Genomic DNA, 22,085 nt, shown 5'->3' with positions numbered 1-22,085 from the left:
ATAACCAGGGAGAGGGACACCAGTTTGTGTGCTTTACTACAGCTACCGGAATTGAAGATTTGCCCAGTGCCAGATTTTCCGACCAGTTCCCGTGCAGTGCAGGAGTCCGCCAACAACCTCCCTCTTGTCCCCACGACTGAGGCTGAGGAACAGCGAGATCTGCAGGAACTGCCAGGAACAGAATTCTTCAGCTGCATCTTTTTCTTCATTTGAAAGGTACTGTGAAACGAGACAGAGTACTTGCCTCTCGCGGTGAAAGTGCTCGAAACTTTCCCAACTAGCAGGCCTAATCAGCTTGTGACCCAACGTATAATTCTTCTGCTTACAAACTACTTTCAAGAACTTCTACAGAGACTTTACCGTTTACTTGCCAGAACCGTTTTTACCTATCCAAGCCTTTAGCCCATTGACTTTAGTGTATTCTATTGAATTGAATGGACTCTTCTGGTGAACTCAAGTATCTGCACCGTCTAAAAAATTGTAATCCTTTTATGTTCTAAACCTATTCCTTTTTGCTCCTCCTTCAAAGTATTCTGAATGACATTTTGCCCCTCCTTCAAAGTAGTTTAAATGCCTCAGAAACATAACGAGTATAGTATTGAAGTGTATTGATGGATGATATTTAACTGCCTCCTTCCAGTCAATGGTTTATAACTGACTGTTGAATAAATTAATAAGATTTAACCAAGAAACCTTGAGTGTGACAGTTTATTTGAATACTTGTGATTGTAGACCTCTGTGTAACATCCTGACAGCTCAAATTCCCTCTTGAGATAAGCCTGGCTGCTCAGCTCCGCTACCAAAAACTGTAGTACAGATTTATACCAAAGGTTGGTTTTACTTACACCTGTAGTCATAGTTGTGTGTAGTGGTCCCAAAGGGTACTGCATACAAACTCTGCCTAACGGGCATCACTCTGTTAAGTGCGTTTAACCATTCCTAGATACTTATAACAAAAATATTTGTTACACACCGGAAACCCCCATGCACAAGGTTATATAACATTTAAAGAGGAATTCTGACAAGTTACTTGTTTATCAGAGACCACAATGTAACAAAGGGTACTGGTTGCTCCTACAACACGAATGAAGCACTTAAAGAAGTGTTGACAACATTGGTAAACCAAGGGAACTATGGGACCAAGCTCAAATTTTCACTTCTGGCGTAACATCGAAGGACAATTATAGCAGTAGTCACAGGCAGATCCTTGAAGAAGGACTAATGTCCAAATGCATTGTGTCTTTGTGAAATAAACGCCTATTTCCACATAAATAATGTTTGGAATTGTTCATTTTTGAAATGGAGAATTAAAAGCACATTGAAAAGACAATTGTTACAATAAGCTTTACAAGGCAGTACCAATGAAGGAAAGACCAATCCCATTAAAGTTTTGAGAATCCTCCGCAAGAATAGATGCTTCTGCAGTGGATAAAAGCTTAATTTGCTTTCCGATTCACTGAAAAGGCAACGCAGAGTATTGCATATCTTTTGAACATTCTCCAAGCGACCAGTACTAAAGGGGCCCTGATGGGCCAATTATTCAGGCAGGATTACAAATGAATGCCCTGAAGCCTGGGGGCGTACCACCAATACGGTGAGGACTTTTGTTCTCAAATGTGCCCTGCGGTGTGCAGCAAAGGGAAGACATGAAAATGTCATATTTCCCTTGCGACTCTTGGGAATGTTTGATGCCATTTGATGATGGCAAGGCAAAAGTCTGGAAGGTCAAGAGATGCCAACAAGTACCCATCCTACTGGCACTCCAATATGTCTGAAAGCTTCATCATGTGGAAGAACAGATCTAGAAATGGCAGGTCCAGAATGCATCTTAGGACCACAGATTCTTTGGGGACTGCAGTACCAGAGATACAATTCCATCCCTCTTTAATGTTCTGGAACTTCCTCAATGGCATGCATAGACCAGAGTTTTTCGGTCTATGGAAGGAATTCAGAGGTCACTCTTTGATGGCAGGGAGCCTTGCTACATGATCCTAAAATCCACTGGTCTTTTGATATTTTGCTATGAGGAGCTGGATAATCCAGCCGCTGCTGGTAAGGAACAGGTCAACAAAGTTATAGGGGTTCAGGAACCAGAACGTGAACAGTGTCCTGCCAAGGGCTTTGACCTGTCCATCGAAGCCACAGGCTTCATTTTGGAGTAAAAATAGTCCTCTTTATTCACTGGTTTTTGGCAGGTTTTTAAGGCTTGCAAAAATGTGATCAAGATGCAAAAAAGGGTTTTCAGTAGCCAAACTCAAGGCAATGATCCGAGAGTCAAGAGGTCAGATTTACATTGCAGGCACACGCAGCCTTTGTTCGGGGCAAACTGTCTTGCCAGTAAAAAGCAGCACAAATACATTCTCCTTAACGTCAAATATCTGAGGAGTGAAAAGCAAATTTCTTCTGCTGCATAAGGAGATGAACATTAAATGTTTCCATCTCTCAGGTCTAGCTTGCACCATGGCCAGCAAGTAAAGAAGTCCCCAGTTGTTAGGCAGAAACCTGTGCAGTTTCCTTAGGGAACACTGCAAAAGATTTAGGACTACAGGTGTTAGCAGTAAACCCACTTGGTAGCAGTCTGTACCACCCAGATTTACCTGGTAGCCGTGGCTGAGCAGTCGGACTTCCCTCAAGAAGAGTTAGGCAGTATGCAAAGTATACACAATAGGCACTCAGATACAACAATACAAGCAAACACGGGCCAGAGCTTTGGTATCACAGTATATAATTATTTATTTAAAAACACACTGTTTGAAACACTCCAGCACTCTTATTGTAAAATATTCTAAACACAGTTACTATTATAATATATACACCCCTTTTTCCTTATCAGATAAGTCACTGTAAAACACCACTTATTTTCATAGAGGTGAGCGCTTAACTAGATGGCACTCCAATAAGTTTGTGAGAAAGGGAGGGAAAAAGACAGACTATGGAAAGGTACACCACTCTAAGATTTAGGAACACTGTTAGCAAGGCAGAAGAGCAAAAGTCACTGGTGAGCCAAAGTCCAAAGGCTGGGCCCACTCTTAGAGAGAGCAGAGCACAAATGCGCCCAAGATCACACAGTTACACTAGGCTTAGAAAGTCTTGCAGAGGGTTCAAAAAGAGTTTAGAGAGGCTTAGAAAAGTTTAGCCAGGGTGTCCCAGGCTAACCCAGGTTCGAAAGCCGGGGACTAAATCTACCCCGTACCGTCGGTAGCAAGGGAAGCCAGGCGGGACACGGTACCTTAAGTGGGAAGGATCCTCCAGCGGTGGCAGTTGTTCCTGGTAGTGGGTGCAAGTTGCGTCGTCGTCCAGGGGAATAGAAGATCTCGACTTGGAGGAAAGGTGAAGGTCGTTGGACTACCAGGGAAGAAACCAGCCGTGGAGTTTTCCGGTTAAAGGTGGTACCTTTGTTTCGCGGTCGTGGTAAAACGTGGTATCCCGGGTGCCGGGGTGCTTGGCAGAGGCAAGGCGGCCACGAGGTACGTCGGGAAGGCGAAAAGACTGTGAAACTGGTTATCCCCACCAGTCAAAGGAAGAAGACTCTCCGGCGGAAGATCTCCACTGTCGTTGGGAAAAAGTGGTGAGACGGTCCAGCAGCGCTCCACCGGTGGTTGTGTTGTGGCAGGTCGGCTCAGCTTCTCCCTCGTCGGATTCTTAGGTCCTGTGGCGACTTCTGAGGTTCCAGTCCCCAAAGCCCTGCTTTTATGCAGCAACCCCCATTCACTCAGCCTAGCTGTCACTCAAACATGCTAAGTGGTGAGCCGGCTGGCTCACCACTTGGGCCAATCAGGATGGAGTGCGACTTGAGTTGCCTAGGCAACTCAGTCCAGGGTGCCTAAATTCCCCTCCTCCCCTCCTAAGTACCCCAGACAGATTGGCACCACTTTGGAGGGCTTCTGTGGAGAAGCCCGACCAAAAAGTGGAACAAAGGGCTCGACTTGGGTTGGAGTCACAGAAGAGAACACAAACGCCATTTTAGAATCAAGTTTTGGCAAAAAATACCAACCGGAGAATTAATATTAATTAAATAAACCGGCGGTATGTTCGAGGCTACCGTAAATAATTAAAGATAGTAGCCTAAAACCATGGGAAATCCCATAGGAAAATATTCACGGTCGAATATAAAAAGTAGTATCCACTGCCACCAGCCAAAACTCGATCATGGGGGAAAGGAGACGTGCCCCCTCGACTAACAGACCCTGGGGCAATCGAATTGCCACAGCCAGTACGTCCACAATATGATGGTTTGTACTGGTTCTGTTCAGAATTTAAGACTAGTAAAGTCAATGGTGACTTTACATGCCCTGGGAAACAGTAGTCAGTCCCAGGGTATGGAGTCTATACTGGGGGGTCACCATGACACCCCTGTGTCACTGCACTGAGGGTGCTGTGTAACATCACAAAAAACACATGAAGCCCTATGCAGTAAAAGACCCCATAGCCCATCAAACACATCTAGATTCAAAGAAACACACTCAAATCATGTCCAAGAGTGAGGGTAAAGGAGTCTCACTCTTGGCAGGAGAAATAAATAAACCCCAAAAATCCAGCAAAGCTGCTGGGGGACTCACTAGGTTAGGAAATTCAGCCTAAACAGAGAATTCTCCCTAACACCAGTCGGTGTTGGGAAATGCTGTGTGGCGTCGGCAACAGGTGGTTCGGAGACACACTACACTTCCCGGGGAGCAACTCACGGCAGGACACTGCTTACTGCTCCTGTGTTCCGCAGCCGGAACTTCTGGGTACTGAACAGATGAGGCCCAGCGTTCCTTAACAAGTGTCCATTCTACCGTTTGTGTGTTCCTCAATCTTCCGATTATTAGGTGCTACACCACTGGCCTATATACTGGACGTTGCCCAATGCTCTACTTTGTTTGCCTTGGTGTCATGCCCTGTATATGTGCTCGGGCCACTGGGGTTTACCTGCCTAAAACTGTTTGCCCTGCTTTCTTCTGGCAATTCTCTAGATCCATCAAACTCTTCTGAATCCTACACTGAAGTACTACCTTTAAGTAACAGTGAACCTTCCTTGTACTATTATACCGGCTCTTCCCTGTGTCTCCATGATTCTTGCTGCCAAATCTTTATAAGGAGCTTGCACATGCCTTCATGGAGTTTGTGTGCATAACTACCTTCTGTGGTCCATTTGACAACACTTTAGGGTGTGCCATTATGATCTATGGACGTAGGCACACAACCCTAGAGAAAATCAACATCCTTATGTTCATGATGTAAGCTACCATCTTTGAGTTATTTACAGTTTTGTGTCTGTGATAGAATTGCCACTTCCACAAACCAAGTGGTACTGATGCTGAAGGTGGAAGTCATGTTTCCCTTCCCACCTTTTTTCTTACCCTATGCGTAGCCCACACTCTGGTAGGGTGTTCGGACAAAGGATCAGGGGGTCCAGACATATGGACTGCCGTGTTCCCCTTACCCTATCATCTAAAAACTAGACTAATCATTTTGAGCTTGCCAAGGCACAATTTTGGTAAACCCGTTTGCCTGACACTTCCCAGGCTTTAATATACTGGACCAAGGAATGGTACACCTTGAGGCCAGGATTGGGCCCCTGCACAAAACTATAGTGCCATCCATAGATTCTGGTGCCTTGAACAACAATTAAGCCCTTTTTGGATTGTTTTGTTGCCTTGCATTCAAAAGTTTAGAACAAGGTACTTACCTGTGGTAACGTTATTTCGTCTGGATGTTCCCCCCACGTATTCCTCATTTTATGATTAGTATCTTTCCATCTCTAGCTGCTTCGGAACTTTCTTTCGACAGGGGGTGCTGTGTGCCATCTTGTCGAGTCGATGTACCTCCAGGGCTTCCTTTCAACGTCATCATTAGTATAAGTAGCGCACGCAGAGCCCGTTGGCTTCAGTTGTGTTTTTCTACTCCTGTAGAGGAATTACCAGGCGTACCATACACCGTGGGTGCCAAGAAAGCGCAAAGTGTAAAGACACGTAAATTCTACGGGGGGTGGTGGGAGGTAGGCCGTGAGGGGCATTGAGGAATACGTGGGAAGAACATCCAATCGAAAGAACGTTACCACAGGTAAGTAACTTGTTCTTCCATGGATTGTGTCCTCTCACATATTCCTCATCTTATGATACACTCCCAAAGCAGTAATAATTTGATGGTCGCAGTATGAATTTTACTTGGTCCTTAAATGCCATCATGGACTAAATGAAAGGCCGCTTTCCCAAATTGTCCTTGATTGGAAGATGAATCCAAGCAGTAATGTTTTACAAATGTGTGACCAGACGACCAAGTGGGCGCTGCACATATGTTTTTTACTGGAACACTCTCGGAGGAGTAGCAGAAGTTGCCATGCCCCTTGTGGAATGTGCTCTCAAATAATCCGGCGGGTCCCGTTAACCTGTAACATTCACCAATAGCCAGGACGATCCATCTGGATAGGATCTGTTTTGTAACAGCTAAACCCAATTTAGTACCTGTATAGCCAATGAATAACTGGTCATTCTGACGAATTTTGGACATTCTTGATATATAAAAGCTGAGAGCCCTTCTTGGCTCGAGCCTATGTAATCGTTCGTCCTCCTTTCCAGGATGAGCAGGTGGGTAGAAAGATGGTAAAATAACCTTTTGCGACAAGTGAAAGTCAGACTACGTTTCACCTTGAGAACAACCTTGTCTTTATAGTAAACAGTGTATGGGGGTTTACAGGAAAGTGCCTACAACTTGCTTACCCTGCAGGTTGACGTTATAACCATTAGCAAAACAGTTTTCAAAGTGAAGTCTTAATGGGCGTGAGTGTACTGGCTCAAAAGAAACGCATGTTCGAAATTTTAACACCAGGTTAAGATCCCATATAAGGATTTTGAATGGAATTGGTGGAAATACATTAGTAAGACCCTTTAGGAATTGAACAAACAGCGGGATTTTAAAATATGAATCCTCTGAAGAGAGCTTGAAAATGTACAGCGCAGCCAGGTAACCTTTAATTGTTCCAATCTGGAGCCCCAAATGTAACAAAAAAGAAAGCACCATAGATGTATCACAAATAAAACGATCCACATTCTTACCCCTGCACCAACTGCTGAACTTGTTCCAATGGCAGCGGTACAAAGATGCTGTTGCTGGCCTTCTGGCTGAAAGCAAAATCTCCATTACGTCATCGGGGAGGTCCCAATCCTTATAGCTCAACCTCTCAGAAACCATTAGTGAAGGTTGAGTGTTTTGACCTCTGGATGGAGAACCCGACCCTCATCTCGCGAGAGAAGGTCCTCTCTTTGTGGAAGACATATTGAAGGGCAGATGGACATGTCCAGAAGGTCCAGATACCACGTCCTCCTGCCCAATCCAGAGCAATTAGGATCATGGATTTCCCAAACTTTCTCAACCTCCTGATGACATGAGGAAAGACGGGGATGGGAGGAAATGCGCATAGGAGTGGAAATTCCATGTTCACTACGAACGTGTCCCCAAGGGCTCCTCTTGGGGGAACTTCCCTGGAGCAGTACAGTTCGCACTTCCGGTTGACACTGGTCATGAACAGATCCACTTGAGGGGTTCCCCAAAAGGCAAAGATCTCTTGAAGGGCTTCCTGTGCTAGTTCCCACTAGTGGGAGACTATGCTCCACCTGCTCAGAGTGTCCGCCCCCCCCGTGTTCTCCTCTCCGGCTAGGTGAACTGCTGATAGAGAGATTCCTTCATGAACTGCACATAACTAGAGCTGCATTGCCTCACTGCACAGCGGTAGTGACCCAACACCTAGTCTCTTGTTGAGGTAGTACATGGCCGCTGTGCCGTCTGTCATTCTCAGGACATTCCTTCCACATACAGAGCACAGACAGGCCTTTAGTCTGATTGTCCTCTGCTCCAAAAGAATGATGTATAGTTTTGACTCCGATGGAGACCAACAACCGCTCATTGTCAGATCGTTGGTGTGGGCTTCCCCACCCTGTGAGTGACGCATCCATCACTACTGTTATCTCTGTCCATGGCTCCCAAAAGGATTTTCCATTCATAAGGTTGTCCTGGCATGCCCACCACATTAGATCCTGTACGACTCTGCTTGGAACCTGAAGAGGGTCCGACATCCTGCCTGAGAATTGGGACCATTGAGTCCTGAGAGCCCATTAGAGAGATCTTTCTCAGGCGAGCTTATGTCACCAGAAAAATGCAGGATGCCATGAGGCTGAGCAACCTCAAAAAGTCGAGGGCCGGAAGACGCTGGACACTCTGGAATTTTGTGACCATCTGTAAAATATTTTAAGCCCTTACCTTGGGGTGGCAAGGCTTTTCCTGAGGAAGCATCCAGGACTGCTCCAATGAACTGGAGTCTTTGAGATGGTATTATGTGGGACTTATTGTAATTGAGAGAGAAGCCCAGTCTGTGGAGAGGGGCAGGTTACGCTGAGAAGTTCCCAGGGTTGTTCGGGTGACCATGCCCTGATCAGCCAATCGTCCAGATTAGGGTAGACATGAATCCCCCAATCCTGAGACTCGCTGCCACCACCACCATTAACTTGGGAAAAACCCTTGGGTGGATGTCAGCCCAAAAGGCAGAAATAGAAATTGATAAGAGCCGCCAACCGCAAACCACAGGAACTTTCTACGCTTGTGATGGAAAGGCACAAAGTAAGCATCCTGACGGTCCAATGATACCATCCGATCCTGGAGTTGGAGGGCCTGAAGAAACAGAAAAGGTAACCATCTTGAACTTGTCCTTCCTGAGAAATTTGCTCAGGTTTCTTAAGTCCAAGATGGGTCTCAATCCTCCGTCCTTCTTGGGAATTAGAAAGCACAGGGAGAACCAACCCATGTTCCTCTCCGCCACCGGTACCGGTTCTGTAGCACATTTCTCTAGCAGAGTCAACATTTCCTGCACAAGGAGCGTATCTGGAATTTTGAAAGCTGTTCCCGGGTGAATGATCCTGGGGGCTTTTTAGAAAGGGAAGTCAGTAACCCTGGGCTACCGTTTCAAATGACCAAGCATCTGAAGTAATGCCCTGCCATTCTTGAAGACGCTGAGAAATTCTGCCACCCACAGGGGTCCTTTGGGTTAAGGTCTCCGAGTGGTTTTGAGGCAGCTGAAGTAGTGGCTGAGGGTAAAACTGCTGCTGCTTGGGCTGACTTAGCACCTCTCCCGCGTCCACCTACAGGGAATGTTCTCCGACCTCTATGACTGGCCTGGCCTCTCCTCGAACTGAGGAATAGAATCGAAAGGACCCATCCCTCCAAGATAACGTACCGGAAGAGGAACGTTGAAGGGGGGTGCGGGGGCGGTGATCGACATCTTCGAACCGCAGTCTTGACATTTCTTGAAGGCCGTTTTAGGCATTGATGGAGCCGACTGTGAAGACATTTTCATACAGAAAATTAGTGACGTAGTTCAGTAAAGAACTGAAGTGTGTCGTAATTCTTCAAAGCGATTGCTCGGAAAAACGGAACTGAAGCTAACGAGCGTTGTGTGCGCTACTTATACTAATGATGACATCGACAGTCGAACGGAGGCCCTGGAGGGACATCAACTCGACGGCAAACAGCGCACCTGTCGAAAAAATAATTCCGAACCAGCTAAAGCTGGAAAGATATTTATCATATGAGGACCATGTGGCAGGTGTAAGGAAGGCATGGTATCAAACAGTGAAGACCGACATCACAGTTCAAGGGTGTTTATTAAACTTTAAGGGTTGGTAAAACACCTATCTAAACCTAAATCTAAGGATAGGAGCAAGCTACGAACATCAAAAAATAATAACGCAGCCCAAGTGGAGTCTGTCAAAATAAAAGGGCCTATTCTAATCAAGCTATTGCCAATCCTTACTTCTAAATACAAAATGGTGTGGGATAACAATGTAAACAAAAAAAAAAAAGTGTTCAAGAAATTATACGTCAGGATAACTGAGCAGTAAGCTTCCCTAGCCCACGTTTTCAGCACAGGGCAAGTTGGCATGTGCTGGCTTCGCACACACTCTAGTTTCTTGGCCATGTGGTAACAGTTCGACTCATAGGCATCAGGGCCTTCTGCCAAAAGTGTCTCGCAAGAACAGTCTTATTGCAGAGGGCCTGATGCAGCAAACAAAACAAAACTTCCTTTATCAGACTTTCACAAGTTCAAGACTGGTCTCCCTCCTTCGGACTTGGATCATGGGCCTCCCCTCGTCCAGGCTCAGACCCCTTTTCAACAATGTTCACCATTTCATCTCCCTCGTTCGGGCCCGTACCCTGGATCCTCCTCGTCCAGGTTCAGATCCTCTATATTCACAACTTGGCCTCACCCATGTGATCCTCCCGCACTGGTCCAACCCCAGGAACTGGATCCAAAAGTGATGGCCATGTCCTGGCCACCTGGATGACAGATGAACTTTTTTTCTGAGTTCATCAGCTACAACTAGACAGACAGTAGTTGAAAACTAGTGCTTGTGATTATCCCTAGGCATCAAATATGCCGGACAGTAGGGCTAGATGGCTCTATTAGAAACAGCCTAGTTCTTCTGGAGTGGTTGTAGTTAATCAGCAGTTATAAATTAGGATCAATATCTCCTCTCGTGTGCAAACACTAGTTACCCAGAGCAATGTCAGTAGTTGTGATTCATTGAAAACGTCCAAGCACCAACCTTCAGTTTTGCCAACATAACCCAGAGTTGGACGAGTGAGCCCATATGTGGGTCCCGAGCCTACTGTGATTAGAGTCCCAAGCTACCGCTCACTGATGAAACCCAATAAGACTGAAACAAGTCTTGGGTTGTTTGTGGTCTTGACGCAGAAGGGATGTGCCTTGGGTTGGCCAAATCAATGGTTGTGTGCAATTCAAAACCTTCCAGCCATCAAACTATTTTTAGTTAGTTGTCTAAAAGTAGGCAGCAGTTACCATGCATACTGGGGAAGAACAGGACCCACTACTAAAAAAGAAAAAGTAAGTTCCCTGTTAAATAGAATCCAAAATGTAGGTTAGTTGAACAAGTTACTTCTTACCTTGTAACGTTCTTTCGACGGGATGTTCCTCCGACGTATTCCTCATCTTAGATATCTCCTTCCAGCTCTGCTGGCCTTGGAAAAAATTTTCTCTAGAGGGCGCTGCGCGTCGACGTCCTCCGAGTCGATGTCCTTCGACAGCCGCTGTATCGACGTCATCCTGCCTATAAAGGCCGCGCGCAGCGTCCGTTGCTCAGTTCCGTTTTGTAGCCCACAATAATACTTTCTGGACTAACTAATCACCCTGAAGGAGCGTAAGCTGCAACAACAAGGGAAGTAGAACTGCGGGGATGGATGGGAGGGTCGATGAGGAATACGTCGGAGGAACATCCCGTCGAAAGAACGTTACAAGGTAAGAAGTAACTTGTTCTTCGAAGGGATTGTGTCCTCCGACGTATTCCTCATCTTAGATAGGCTCCCATAGCAGTATTCTATTATCGGAGGAGGGAGTACTGACTTCACGCTGTCTTCTATTGATGAATAGAATGCAGTACAGCCCTTCCAAACCTAGTCTCTTGACTGGAGGAGGAATCCAGAATGTAAAAACGTGTAAAGGTATGGACAGACGACCATGTAGCGGCCGCACATATGTCTTTAACCGGCACGCCTCTTTTGAGGGCCGATGAAGCTGCAATACCTCTGGTCGAGTGAGCCCTAAGGTTTTGAGGGGGCTCCTTCCCTGCCAGTTTATAACATTCCAGAATGGCTAGAATGATCCATCTGGAAATGGTCTGCTTAGTTATTGGTAACCCCAGCTTGTGACCTGTGTAACCTACAAACAGCTGGTCTGCCTGCCTTATCCTGGCTAGTCTACTAATGTAAAAACTTAAAGCCCTCCTAGGGTCTAGCCTGTGTAACCTCTCTTCCTGTTTCCCCGGGTGAGGAGGAGGATAGAAAGATGGTAGGGTAATCTTCTGAGTGATATGGAATTCAGAAACCACCTTTGGGAGGAAATTAGGCTTCACTTGCAGGACAACTTTGTCTTTGTGAAATATAGTATGAGGGGGTTTACAAGAAAGAGCTTGTAATTCGCTCACCCTTCTAGCAGATGTAAGTGCTATTAATAAAACAGTTTTAAGGGTAAGGAATCTTAACGAACAAGAATGGAGAGGTTCGAAAGGTGTACCCATCAGGAAAGTTAGTACTAAGTTTAAATCCCATAGGGGAACTTGGAATGGTCTTGGGGGATAAACATTGGTTAACCCCTTTAGAAACTATTACCAAGGGTAATAGTAAATAGGATGGTTCTTCCGCAGTACGCTTAAAGATGGATAGCGCTGCGAGATAGCCCTTAATGGTGCCAACTTGAAGGCCTGAATTTGCCAAATATAGTAGGAAGGACAAAACCATTGGTGTACCACATGAAAAAGGGTCCATATTCTGTTCTCTACACCAGCTGCAAAATCTGTTCCAACGGAAGCGGTATAAAGACTTTGTTGCTGGCCTCCTTGCCGAAAGCAACACCTCCATAACATCATCAGGGAGGTCCCAATCCTTGTACCTCAGCCTTTCAGAAGCCAAGCGTGAAGGTTGAGGGTTTTGATGTCTAGATGGAGAACCTGACCTCCCTTCTGTGAGAGTAGGTTCTCTCTGAGTGGAAGTCGAATTGGAGGGCAGATGGACAAGTCTAGAAGGTCCGGGTACCACGTTCTCCTGGCCCAATCCGGGGCAATTAGGATCATGGTTCTCCGGAATCTTCTCAACCTCCTGATCATTTGAGGAATGACAGGGACCGGTGGGAACGCGTACAGAAGCGGAAACTCCCAGTCCACTATGAACGCGTCTCCCAGAGCTCCTCTCGGGGGAAATTCCCTTGAGCAGAACAGGTCGCATTTCCTGTTTAGGCTGGTGGCGAACAGATCTACCTGAGGGGTTCCCCAAAGGGCGAAGATCTCTTGAAGGACTTCCTGAGTTAGCTCCCACTCGTGGGAGACTGTGTTCTGCCTGCTCAGAGCGTCCGCTGTCAAGTTCTTCTCTCCGGCTAGGTGAACTGCCGATAGAGAGATTCCTTCTTGGATTGCCCAAAACCAGAGCTGCATCGCCTCTCTGCACAGGGGTAGTGATCCTACGCCTCCTCTTTTGTTGAGGTAATGCATGGCCACCATGTTGTCCGTCATTATCAGGACGTTCTTCCCTTGTACAGCTGGCAGGAACGCCTTCAGCGCAAGTCTGATGGCTCTCAGCTCTAACAGGTTGATGTGTAGTCTGGACTCCGATGGAGACCAACGACCGCTGATGGTCAAGTCGTTGGCGTGGGCTCCCCACCCCGTGAGTGAGGCATCCGTGACTACGGTTATCTCCGGCCAGGGTTGCCAAAACTGTTCTCCTTTCAGAATGTTCTCCTGACAGGCCCACCACTGAAGGTCTCGAGCCACCCTGCCGGGAACCTGAAGAAGATCTGTCATTCTCCCTGAGAATTGTGACCACCGAGTCCTCAGTGCCCACTGGAGGGATCTCATTCTCAGGCGAGCCTCTGGCACTAGGAAAATGCAGGATGCCATGAGGCCTAGCAACCTCAAAAAGTCGAAGGCTGGGAGACGTTGGGCATGCTGGAACTTGGTAACCATCTGTAGAATATCTTGAGCCCTCACCTCTGGTGGCGAGGCTTTTCCCAGGGAAGTATCCAGGATCGCTCCTATGAACTGGAGTCTCTGCGATGGTATCATTTGTGACTTCTTTAAATTGAGGGAGAAGCCCAGTCTGTGAAGGAAGTGGCACACGTGATTTAGCTGGATCTGAGCTTGTTCCGGAGAAACAGCCCTGATCAACCAATCGTCCAGGTAGGGGTAGACGTGAATCCCTTCCCTCCTTAGACTTGCAGCCACTACCGACATTAACTTGGTGAAGACCCTCGGGGTGGAGGTCAGCCCAAATGGCAGCACTCGAAATTGATAGTGAGAGTTGCCAATTGTGAACCTCAGGTATTTCCTGTGTTTGAGATGGATAGGCACATGGAAATAAGCGTCCTGAAGGTCCAGAGACACCAACCAGTCCTGGAACTGAAGGGCCTGGAGGATCTGAGAAAGAGTGACCATCTTGAATTTGTCTTTTCTGAGGAATTTGTTCAATTCTCGCAAGTCCAAGATGGGTCTCATTCCTCCGTCTTTCTTTGGAATGAGAAAGTAAGGGGAGTACCAGCCCTTGTTCCTCTCCGCTACAGGTACCGGTTCTATGGCACCTTTCTCTAGCAGGTCCCAAATTTCCTGCAAGAGGAGCGGATCTGGAGTTTTCTGAGAGCTGATCCCCGGTGGATGACTCAGGTATACGTAGGAAAGGCAGGCAGTAACCTTGGGCAACTGTTTCCAATGCCCAAGCATCTGACGCGATAGCCTGCCATACCGTCAGATGTTGAGTCAACCTGCCTCCTACAGTTGTCCTGTGAGGGAAGTCCTCAGAGTGGTTTTGGGGCGGCTGATGCAGATGCCGATGGTAAAGAGGCACCTGCTGTTGCTGCGGCTTTTGAATATCTACCCCGTCCACCTCGGGTAGTTCTTCTTTGACCCCTTTGAGCCGGTCGTCCTCTACCTCTTCCGAATGCGGAGTAGAAGCGAAAGGACTTGCCCCTCGCAGAGGTTCCTGTGGGACGAAAAGGAGTCTGACGGATTGCAGCTCCTAGGGATTTTGCTGCTGCTTTTGAAGTTTGCAGTTTCTCTAAACTGTCATCCGCCTTTTTCCCGACCAAAGAAGAGCCATCGAATGGCATGTTCAAGAGCCTGGCTTGCACATCTGGGGCAAAACCCGACTTTCTCAACCAAGCGAATCTCCTGGTTGATGTACTTGCCGCCATTGCTCTGCTGATACTGTCAGCCGAATCAATGCCCGTCTGGAGGGATTCGCACATAGCGTCTTTACCGTCCTGTATAATATTCAGGAACGCATCCCTTTCTTCTCACTCCGGGATGCAGTCAGCCGCTGTAGAAGCACACTCCCAAAGTGTATGGCTGAACCTAGCAAGGGTGCAAGTAGCATTAACAGATTTTAACGCCATGCTACATGCTGAAAAGACTTTCTTTGCCATAGCATCATATTTTTTATCGTCCCTGTCCTGTGGGACGGTAGGATAAGCCGTCTTGACATCGGTAGAGGATGCTGCCTGTACCACCAGACTTTCTGGGGATGGGTGTTTAGACAAAAACTCTGGGTCTGTAGAAGATACCCTGTACTTTGTAGACAGTTTTTTATTTACTGCTGGTACTACATCTGGGGTTTCCCAGTTTGTCATGATCTTTCTCTGAAGAGCTTTATGAAAAGGCACCACAGGATCCTCCTGTGGGCCTTTGTCAAGAATATCCGTGAGGTCATCTTATTGGAAAGATTGTGAAGGTGCAGACCACCCCATGAACTCTCTAATCCTGGCCATTAAGGCTCTGTAGGGGGTTTCAGCATGCTCCCCCGGGTCTGGCTTAGCAAACTCCACCTCAGGGGAAGTATCTAACCCACTTGCCTCATGTAAAGAATCATGAAGATCCTTTAATCTGCGCTTTTCAGAGGAAAATTCCTCTCTAACTGGGGTTACAGGTCCCTGTAACTCAAATGTGTCTTCCTGTTCAGACAAATCACCCTCTTCTAAAATTGAGGATATAGTTCTCAATTGTTCTGAACTCATAAAGGGAGTAAATCCCATTTCCAAGGCAGAGGGTGCCGAACTTGTCATTATTGGCCTCGAAAACGTCGATGCCGAAGGCTTCGAGCGTGGCGTCGAAAACAGAGGCGGAGGCCTCGAAGACCTCGACAGAATTGGAATTCTACTCGACAATATCGAAGCCATCGACGTCGAGGGCCTGGGGATAGTCACTGGATGTGTGGTAACCGTGACTTTTCTTGGCGTCGAAGCCGGCGTCGAGTCGACAGACCCGTGTGTCGAAGGTCCCTTCGACAACGGCGTCGAAGACATCGACCTCGACGGAACCTGCGTCGACGGCGTCGACGGAACCTTCGAGGAAGGTTTGGAGGTCATAGTCCTGCTCAAGGGTTCGAGACGCGCTCGAGAGGTTTCTTTCGCCGGGTACTGCGACTCGCTGCGTTTTTGACCTTCGGGTCTTTCGACCAGAGCATCGCTCTCGGCAGTCTTCGAGGGGGTCGAGGCCGCTTTCTCGAAGACGCTCATCATATTTTTTCGGAATTCCTCCCATTCAGCCCGGGAACTATGTTTCGTGGGGCAAGGGATTCTTTTTGGCGAAACAGAGGAAGAGGAAGACGGAGAAGGGGATCTTCGACGTCTCCTCTTCGAGTGCTTCGATCGAGGAGTGATGAGCCCACTCCGAGACCTGGAGCGCGAATGGTGACGAGGAGATGAATGTCTCGACTTCATCGACGAAGAAGCAGCTTTAAAAGTCTTACCTTTCTCCAGCTTCCCCCTACGCTCCTTCAGGGCCTTAGCTGTCATGGACATACAGTCCTCGAACTCCGAACAATGGTGTTCAGCTCCCAAACACCACAGACAAATTCTGTGAGGATCGGTCAACGACATCTTTTTCCCACAATCTCAACATTTCTTGAAGCCGGATCGAGGAGTTGTCGGTTCCGACGAGGAAGCCATCGAGTACGGATCGAATAACTCGAGGTAAATAGGATTAATCTGACTAAGAACTGAGCAACGGTATTCCAAGGCACTGAGTAAGCGCGGAAAAACGGACCTGAGCAACGGACGCTGCGCGCGGCCTTTATAGGCAGGATGACGTCGACGTTGATACGGCGGCTGTCGAAGGACATCGACTCGGAGGACGTCGACGCGCAGCGCCCTCTAGAGAAAAAATTTTCCGAGGCCAGCAGAGCTGGAAGGAGATATCTAAGATGAGGAATACGTCGGAGGACACAATCCCTTCGAAACATAAGTTGAGGCACGTAATTGAGTGGTTTACATATTGGGGTGGGAGCATTTCACTTTTCAAATTGTACTTTCTTTTGCACAATGTTGCAACATCTTTGGAGCAGTTTTCAGGCCTGGGCAGCAACAGGAGCAGACTTTCCAACAAGCTGCAAAGGAGGGAGAATTACATGGGGAAAAACGAGTAAGGAAGGTTCATGGAAGAGGGAGATGATAGAACCAGGGAGAATGGAGAGGGAGAAGCGGAAGAGCACTTTTTGAGAGAGTGATAATATAGCAGGAGTATAAGCTGTACGAGAAGGGACAATGAAAATAGATGGGTGGGGTGGGGGTCGAGACAGAGGATCAGGGTTTAAGGAGGGAAGAGGATGGAGTATCAGGGCCGAAGGGAAACTGGTGCAGAAGTGAATGTTGGAGCAGCACTGTAATAAGAGGGGGTGGGGGGGTTGGGGGGCGAGTGGGAAACAGCACTGGGATAGGGTGTGAGGGAAACAGACCGCAATAAACACTGAAGACAATTCATCAGGTCATCTAATTACTTCAACAATTCAGGAGAATTAGCTAACATTTACTTGTTAAAACACAGCCATCATATCGATATGTAGAGTAATTTAATAGATTTTGACTTACCCCAGCACTCTTATATTCGTTTCAAAGACCGATACCACTATGTCATTGTCCAAATTCACATCTGCTATTACTTTTCGTATGGCATCTTCAAACGCTTGTGTTTTATTTAACAACTAAAATTAAAAACAAGATATTTTAGAAATCAATTTCCTTCATAGAATGTTTTCTATAGAATGCCTTATGCCTACTGCTTGTGAGCACCGACCTTATGAAGAAAGGACATATATACTTAAATAATTTCTTAACACATGCAAACAAGTAAATTCCCAAAGCAATATGCATTTAATTTTCCAAAAAAATACAATAAGGTTACAACAGCTTCAGAAGCACTCACAGTATGTGTGATAATATCATTGTGATAATAAACTGATAGTCCCCATACATCGTCCCGAAACCGGCTCATTTTCACATATCGAAAATGTGAATACTCCATTTGCCTTTGCAATATTTATCCTTTAAATTTGTGTCAGCCTGGTGCAGCTCTCGCGTCCGATCTTGATGGTACCGGTTTCAATCCAATTATGTTAGATTTGACATTTGTAAAGCACCTGACATCGTTATATCCTCCAATAGCGGTGGGTTGTCTGATAATTCTGTAGACCATAGTATGAACATTTCAGCCTGAACATTGTACTCTGGGGGAAAACAATTGCTTTAGCAGCAATAATTCTTTAACAGTTGTGTTGGAGAGTACTGCATGTTTGACAATGAGAGTGAAACATTGATTGCTGACATTAGAAACTAATTTAGGCTGTGGGACTCTACCAGCTAACATGGGGATGCCGTGCTTAAAAAGTGTAGCAAACAGAGTGGGTTGAAATGTGACTATACTACGGAACGGATTGCAGTTGTAGGATCAAGTTAACAGGAACTAATTTTCATGCGGCATGCGCACACCTAACACATTAGGGAAATATTCTTTCGAAGGATGGAGTCTTAGGTAGCAGGATGTAGGATCATAGGTCTAAATAAATAGAAGTACATTTAGTGACAAGGCCAATAATTGGGCCTTATCAAAAGGGAGTCAGGAAGCCCACTCAGCCGGGAGTGGGAGGCCTACCAACCAGGGTTATTGTCGGAGCATGTCCTACCCCCCCTCCCCCCCAGAGGTGGACAGTGGCAGCAGAGTTTGCCCTAAGCCCTGCCCTCATTCCTTTGCACCAACCTATTTCTGTCCATAACCATGTCTCCAGCATTTCCTCTGAATGAACATGCTTGTTAGTGTTCTCTTTCCGTTTCAGATGCCAAGCCCAGAGAGAGAGAAGAGCATTAACAGAACACAAACACAAGAAGAAAAGCCAAGAAAATCAGAGGCAGCAACCTGCACAACTGAAGCTCAGCACTGCAAAGACCCGATCACAGCAGCAGAGTGGCTAGAGAGAGGAAGATGCTGACTCTATGTTATGTTATTGTGTATTTGTATAGCGCCTTATATATCATTGGTATGATCTCAAAGCGCTGTGGGTTGAATGCCCTTGAGCACTGTAGTCCAGGTCAGTGAAGAAAGTAGAGTAGCATATAGTGCTAGGGTGTACTCTGTATGTGTGCAGCCAGTGCGGTTTGCAGGGAGGTGGCTGCATTCTAATGTTAGGTGCGGTGCAGTGGTTGTGAGAGATCGGTGGAATGTGTGCAGCAAGGTAGTTTGCTTCCGAGTCTGCATTCTGGCTACTGTGGGGTCTATGTGAGATTATGTGTGCAGCTACGCAGATTTATTTCGTGGGGTATAATTGCGTTCTATCGGCTTATTGAGGTGTTCAAGGAGCAGTGTATGTGTGTGTGTAGCTAGGCCAAAATTGATCGAGGGGTATAGCTGTGTTCAAATTGTTTGTTGGTGTAAAGTGGAGAATAAGCATATTGGTAGGAGGGAGGGTCTGTGCTTACTGGTAAGAGGCCCCTGTTCCTGGCTACTTTCCGGAACCCGATGAGCTGGCCGTGGCTGTCCTGGTTTTTCGCTGTAGTGGATCTTCGAGAGAGATTCTCTGGCTGGTGCAGAGTATGTTTTGTTTGCCTGGTTGGACAGTCCCTCTTCCAGAAGCTCGGTTGTTGCTGTCAGAGGGCCCATTTCCCGGGTCCTTTGTCATAGTCCATGGGGGGGTGGCTGAGTAATTCCCGACACGTCTGGGGTTACTGAGGCAGTCCCTTTCATGGTTTAGGGAAAAGGCAAGGTTTTCAATGGTTTACGGAAGGCCATGTAGTCCTGGTTGTGTCGAATGTGGGGAGGCAGTGAGTTCTACAGTGTTGGTGCCAAGGTAGAGTAGACGGACCCTCCAATTCATGGTGAATTGGAGGTTGGAATTGGTATTGTTCATTTATAAAGCGCTTGGACACAAAACGAGTTCTTCAAAGCGCTCCGAGACGGGAGAGGAACACGGGATACAATCATTCATAAGGCCTTGGAAATTCCGAATGATAAGCCTACTGGGCCAGATGACATTTCTGCTAATTCAAGTTTGTTAACAAATAGTGGGGGAAAACAAGGCAGGGGAGCAGAGGGGATACATGCAAAACAAACTGACAATAATGAAAGTGCGTGACGAGCAGTGAGGGTAGGAGGGAAGCGGGAAAGAGGTGGAGGCCCGTAACAACTCAGATATACTAGTGAAAATGTCTTGATAGAAGTAACACAAGTAGACATTGACTTGAGGGGAGTGGATAAGGGAAGGGAAAGGGGAATGGTGGAGTTTGTTGGGCTTTTTATAATGTGCCACTAACACAAGTGTTTCAGTTGCACAATGCTAGTGGGGAAAGGGGAGACAGAGGGGCAGACAGACAAACTTACTGGGTTGGGTGCATTCAGTTTATTTAAGTGCACACACAGGAAGGGCGAGGGATGGGGGAAGGGATAAGTGTGCCTAGTCCAGGAGAGCCGGGTTAAGTGCAGAGGGTTATCTCTTTGGGGAAGTGTGTAGTGCAGCAAGTAGTGCGGGGGCCTGGATGCAAGTGCATGGACCAGTGTGGGGGCCTGGGACCTTTAGGGTTCTGAGTTGATCCTGGAAACCAGTCAGCTAGCTGAGCAGAAGGCTGGGTTAGCAGGTAGGTAACAGTGGTTAGCAGGGGAGAGGTAGAGAGAAGGCAGAGGAAAAGAGGAAGGTCTTGAGGATTTTCTGGAATTTCAGGAGATCCGGCTCGAGACGGAGAGCAGCAGGGAGAATGTTCCAGGGGGTGGCCACTGCAGAGGATCTTCGCCCTAGTCTCTGTTTGGAAAAACATCTCTCTGAGTTGGAGGAGGACGATCAGAGTGCTCTAGAGGGAATGCATTTGGGAAGAGTGTGTTGTAAGTAGTGCAGGCCCTGGCCTCAGAAAGCCTAGTGAACAATGCAGAGGGTCTTGTACTTGATCCTTGCAGCCACGGGAAGCCAGTGGAGGGATTTCAGTGCCGGAGAGATGCGGTCCCTGGGCTTCAGGACAAGGAGAAGTCTCGCAGTTTTGTTGTGGATGAGTTGTAAAGGTCGGAGTTTAGAGGTAGGGAGATTGAGAAAGACTGTTACAGTAGTAGAGTCTAGAGAGAACCAGATCTCTGAAGGCAGGTCGTGCTTGACCTTAGGGTGTGTGTCGGTAGGTAGGGAATAATCTTCTCTTGTAGGTATGCCGGGGCGGCCTTGTGCACTGCTCGGTGGGTGATGCATAGGATTTTGAAACTGGCCCTTTGTCTAATAGGGAGCCAGTGAAGGGTGCGGAGAGCAGGCGCAATGTGATCCCTTCGTCCTAGTGCACAAAGGAGTCTGGCAGGGATTCCAAAATGGCCGCCGTGCACTAAGACGTTGTTTCCCTGCCCTGTGATAACGAGGAAGATCTACAAGGGTCTCAAGCCTCTCTGCCGGCGCGCAGCGGAGGAAGGGGTGGAAAAAAAAGCAGGAAGAAGGTGGGCATACAGAACGGCCATGCCAGAGTTTCGACACAGAACTCTAGCAACAAGAAGCCTGGTTGAGTCGGGAATGCGGCTCACCCTCATCAAGGGACAGGAGACTTCTTTGTTAGCCGAGCGTGTCACACTCCGGATCTGCTGCGCAGCACAGCATCCACCCGCAACCCTAAACAAAGAAGAGTAGGTGAGCAGTGTAGGGCAGCGCGACGTGCCTTCCCTTCAGAGTCTCCTAAACCGGCCTGCGATCTGGGTCAGACTAGCACACCCAAGGTATTTTGCCTCCTCTCCAAAGACACTTAAAACGGCCCACTGTCCGGGTCATGTTCAAGTACTTGAGGAACTGTGACACCGCAGGGATAGAGTGGAATGGCCCCTCCCCCGTAATACACAGAAAGACCGGGATAAGAAGCTGAGCGGTCCATATGGGGCACCGCAGTGGGGTATCCAACTGATTGTGGAACTCGCGGGTAAACGTTTGTATAGTGACTTTGGGGATTTCACACACCCTGCGGGCAGGCTATTCACTGGAGGTAGCTGAGCGGGCCATGGGAACTAAGGGACTAAGTGACTGATATCTCGTCTGGTCATCAGCTTTATTTAGCACAGTGGACCTTCTCCCTCATCACTGCTGGGGCGCATAGGTTATTGGGAGGCCGAACTCTGGGAGTAGACAGTACAAGGCTGCTAGGGAATGCTGGATGATCAGGAATAACCAAAATAAAAGCCGTTTTCTCTGGTCAGGGGGTGTCACCGCCTGGAACACACAAACGGATGCACGGCAAATGCCTCAGTCATTGAAGGCGCTCTATGCCGGGCACACACAAAAAA

The 22,085-nt window shown here is 47.4% G+C and overlaps 1 protein-coding gene across 1 annotated transcript in view; it reads right to left on the bottom strand.

Annotated features, from left to right (window-relative positions):
* Positions 1-22,085, bottom strand: part of EDEM3 (ER degradation enhancing alpha-mannosidase like protein 3) — a 925,252-nt gene that overhangs the window by 681,889 nt on the left and 221,278 nt on the right. Inside the window, 1 exon segment of the mRNA XM_069641064.1 lies at positions 17,393-17,505. Coding sequence (XP_069497165.1) covers positions 17,393-17,505 — 113 coding nt within the window.

The sequence above is a fragment of the Ambystoma mexicanum genome, chromosome 1q (genome assembly GCF_040938575.1).
Source record: "Ambystoma mexicanum isolate Mex_15411 chromosome 1q, UKY_AmexF1_1, whole genome shotgun sequence".
NCBI classification, from domain to species: domain Eukaryota; kingdom Metazoa; phylum Chordata; class Amphibia; order Caudata; family Ambystomatidae; genus Ambystoma; species Ambystoma mexicanum.
Note: the sequence above shows the minus strand (reverse complement) of the source record. Positions and strands in the feature narration are given on the sequence as shown.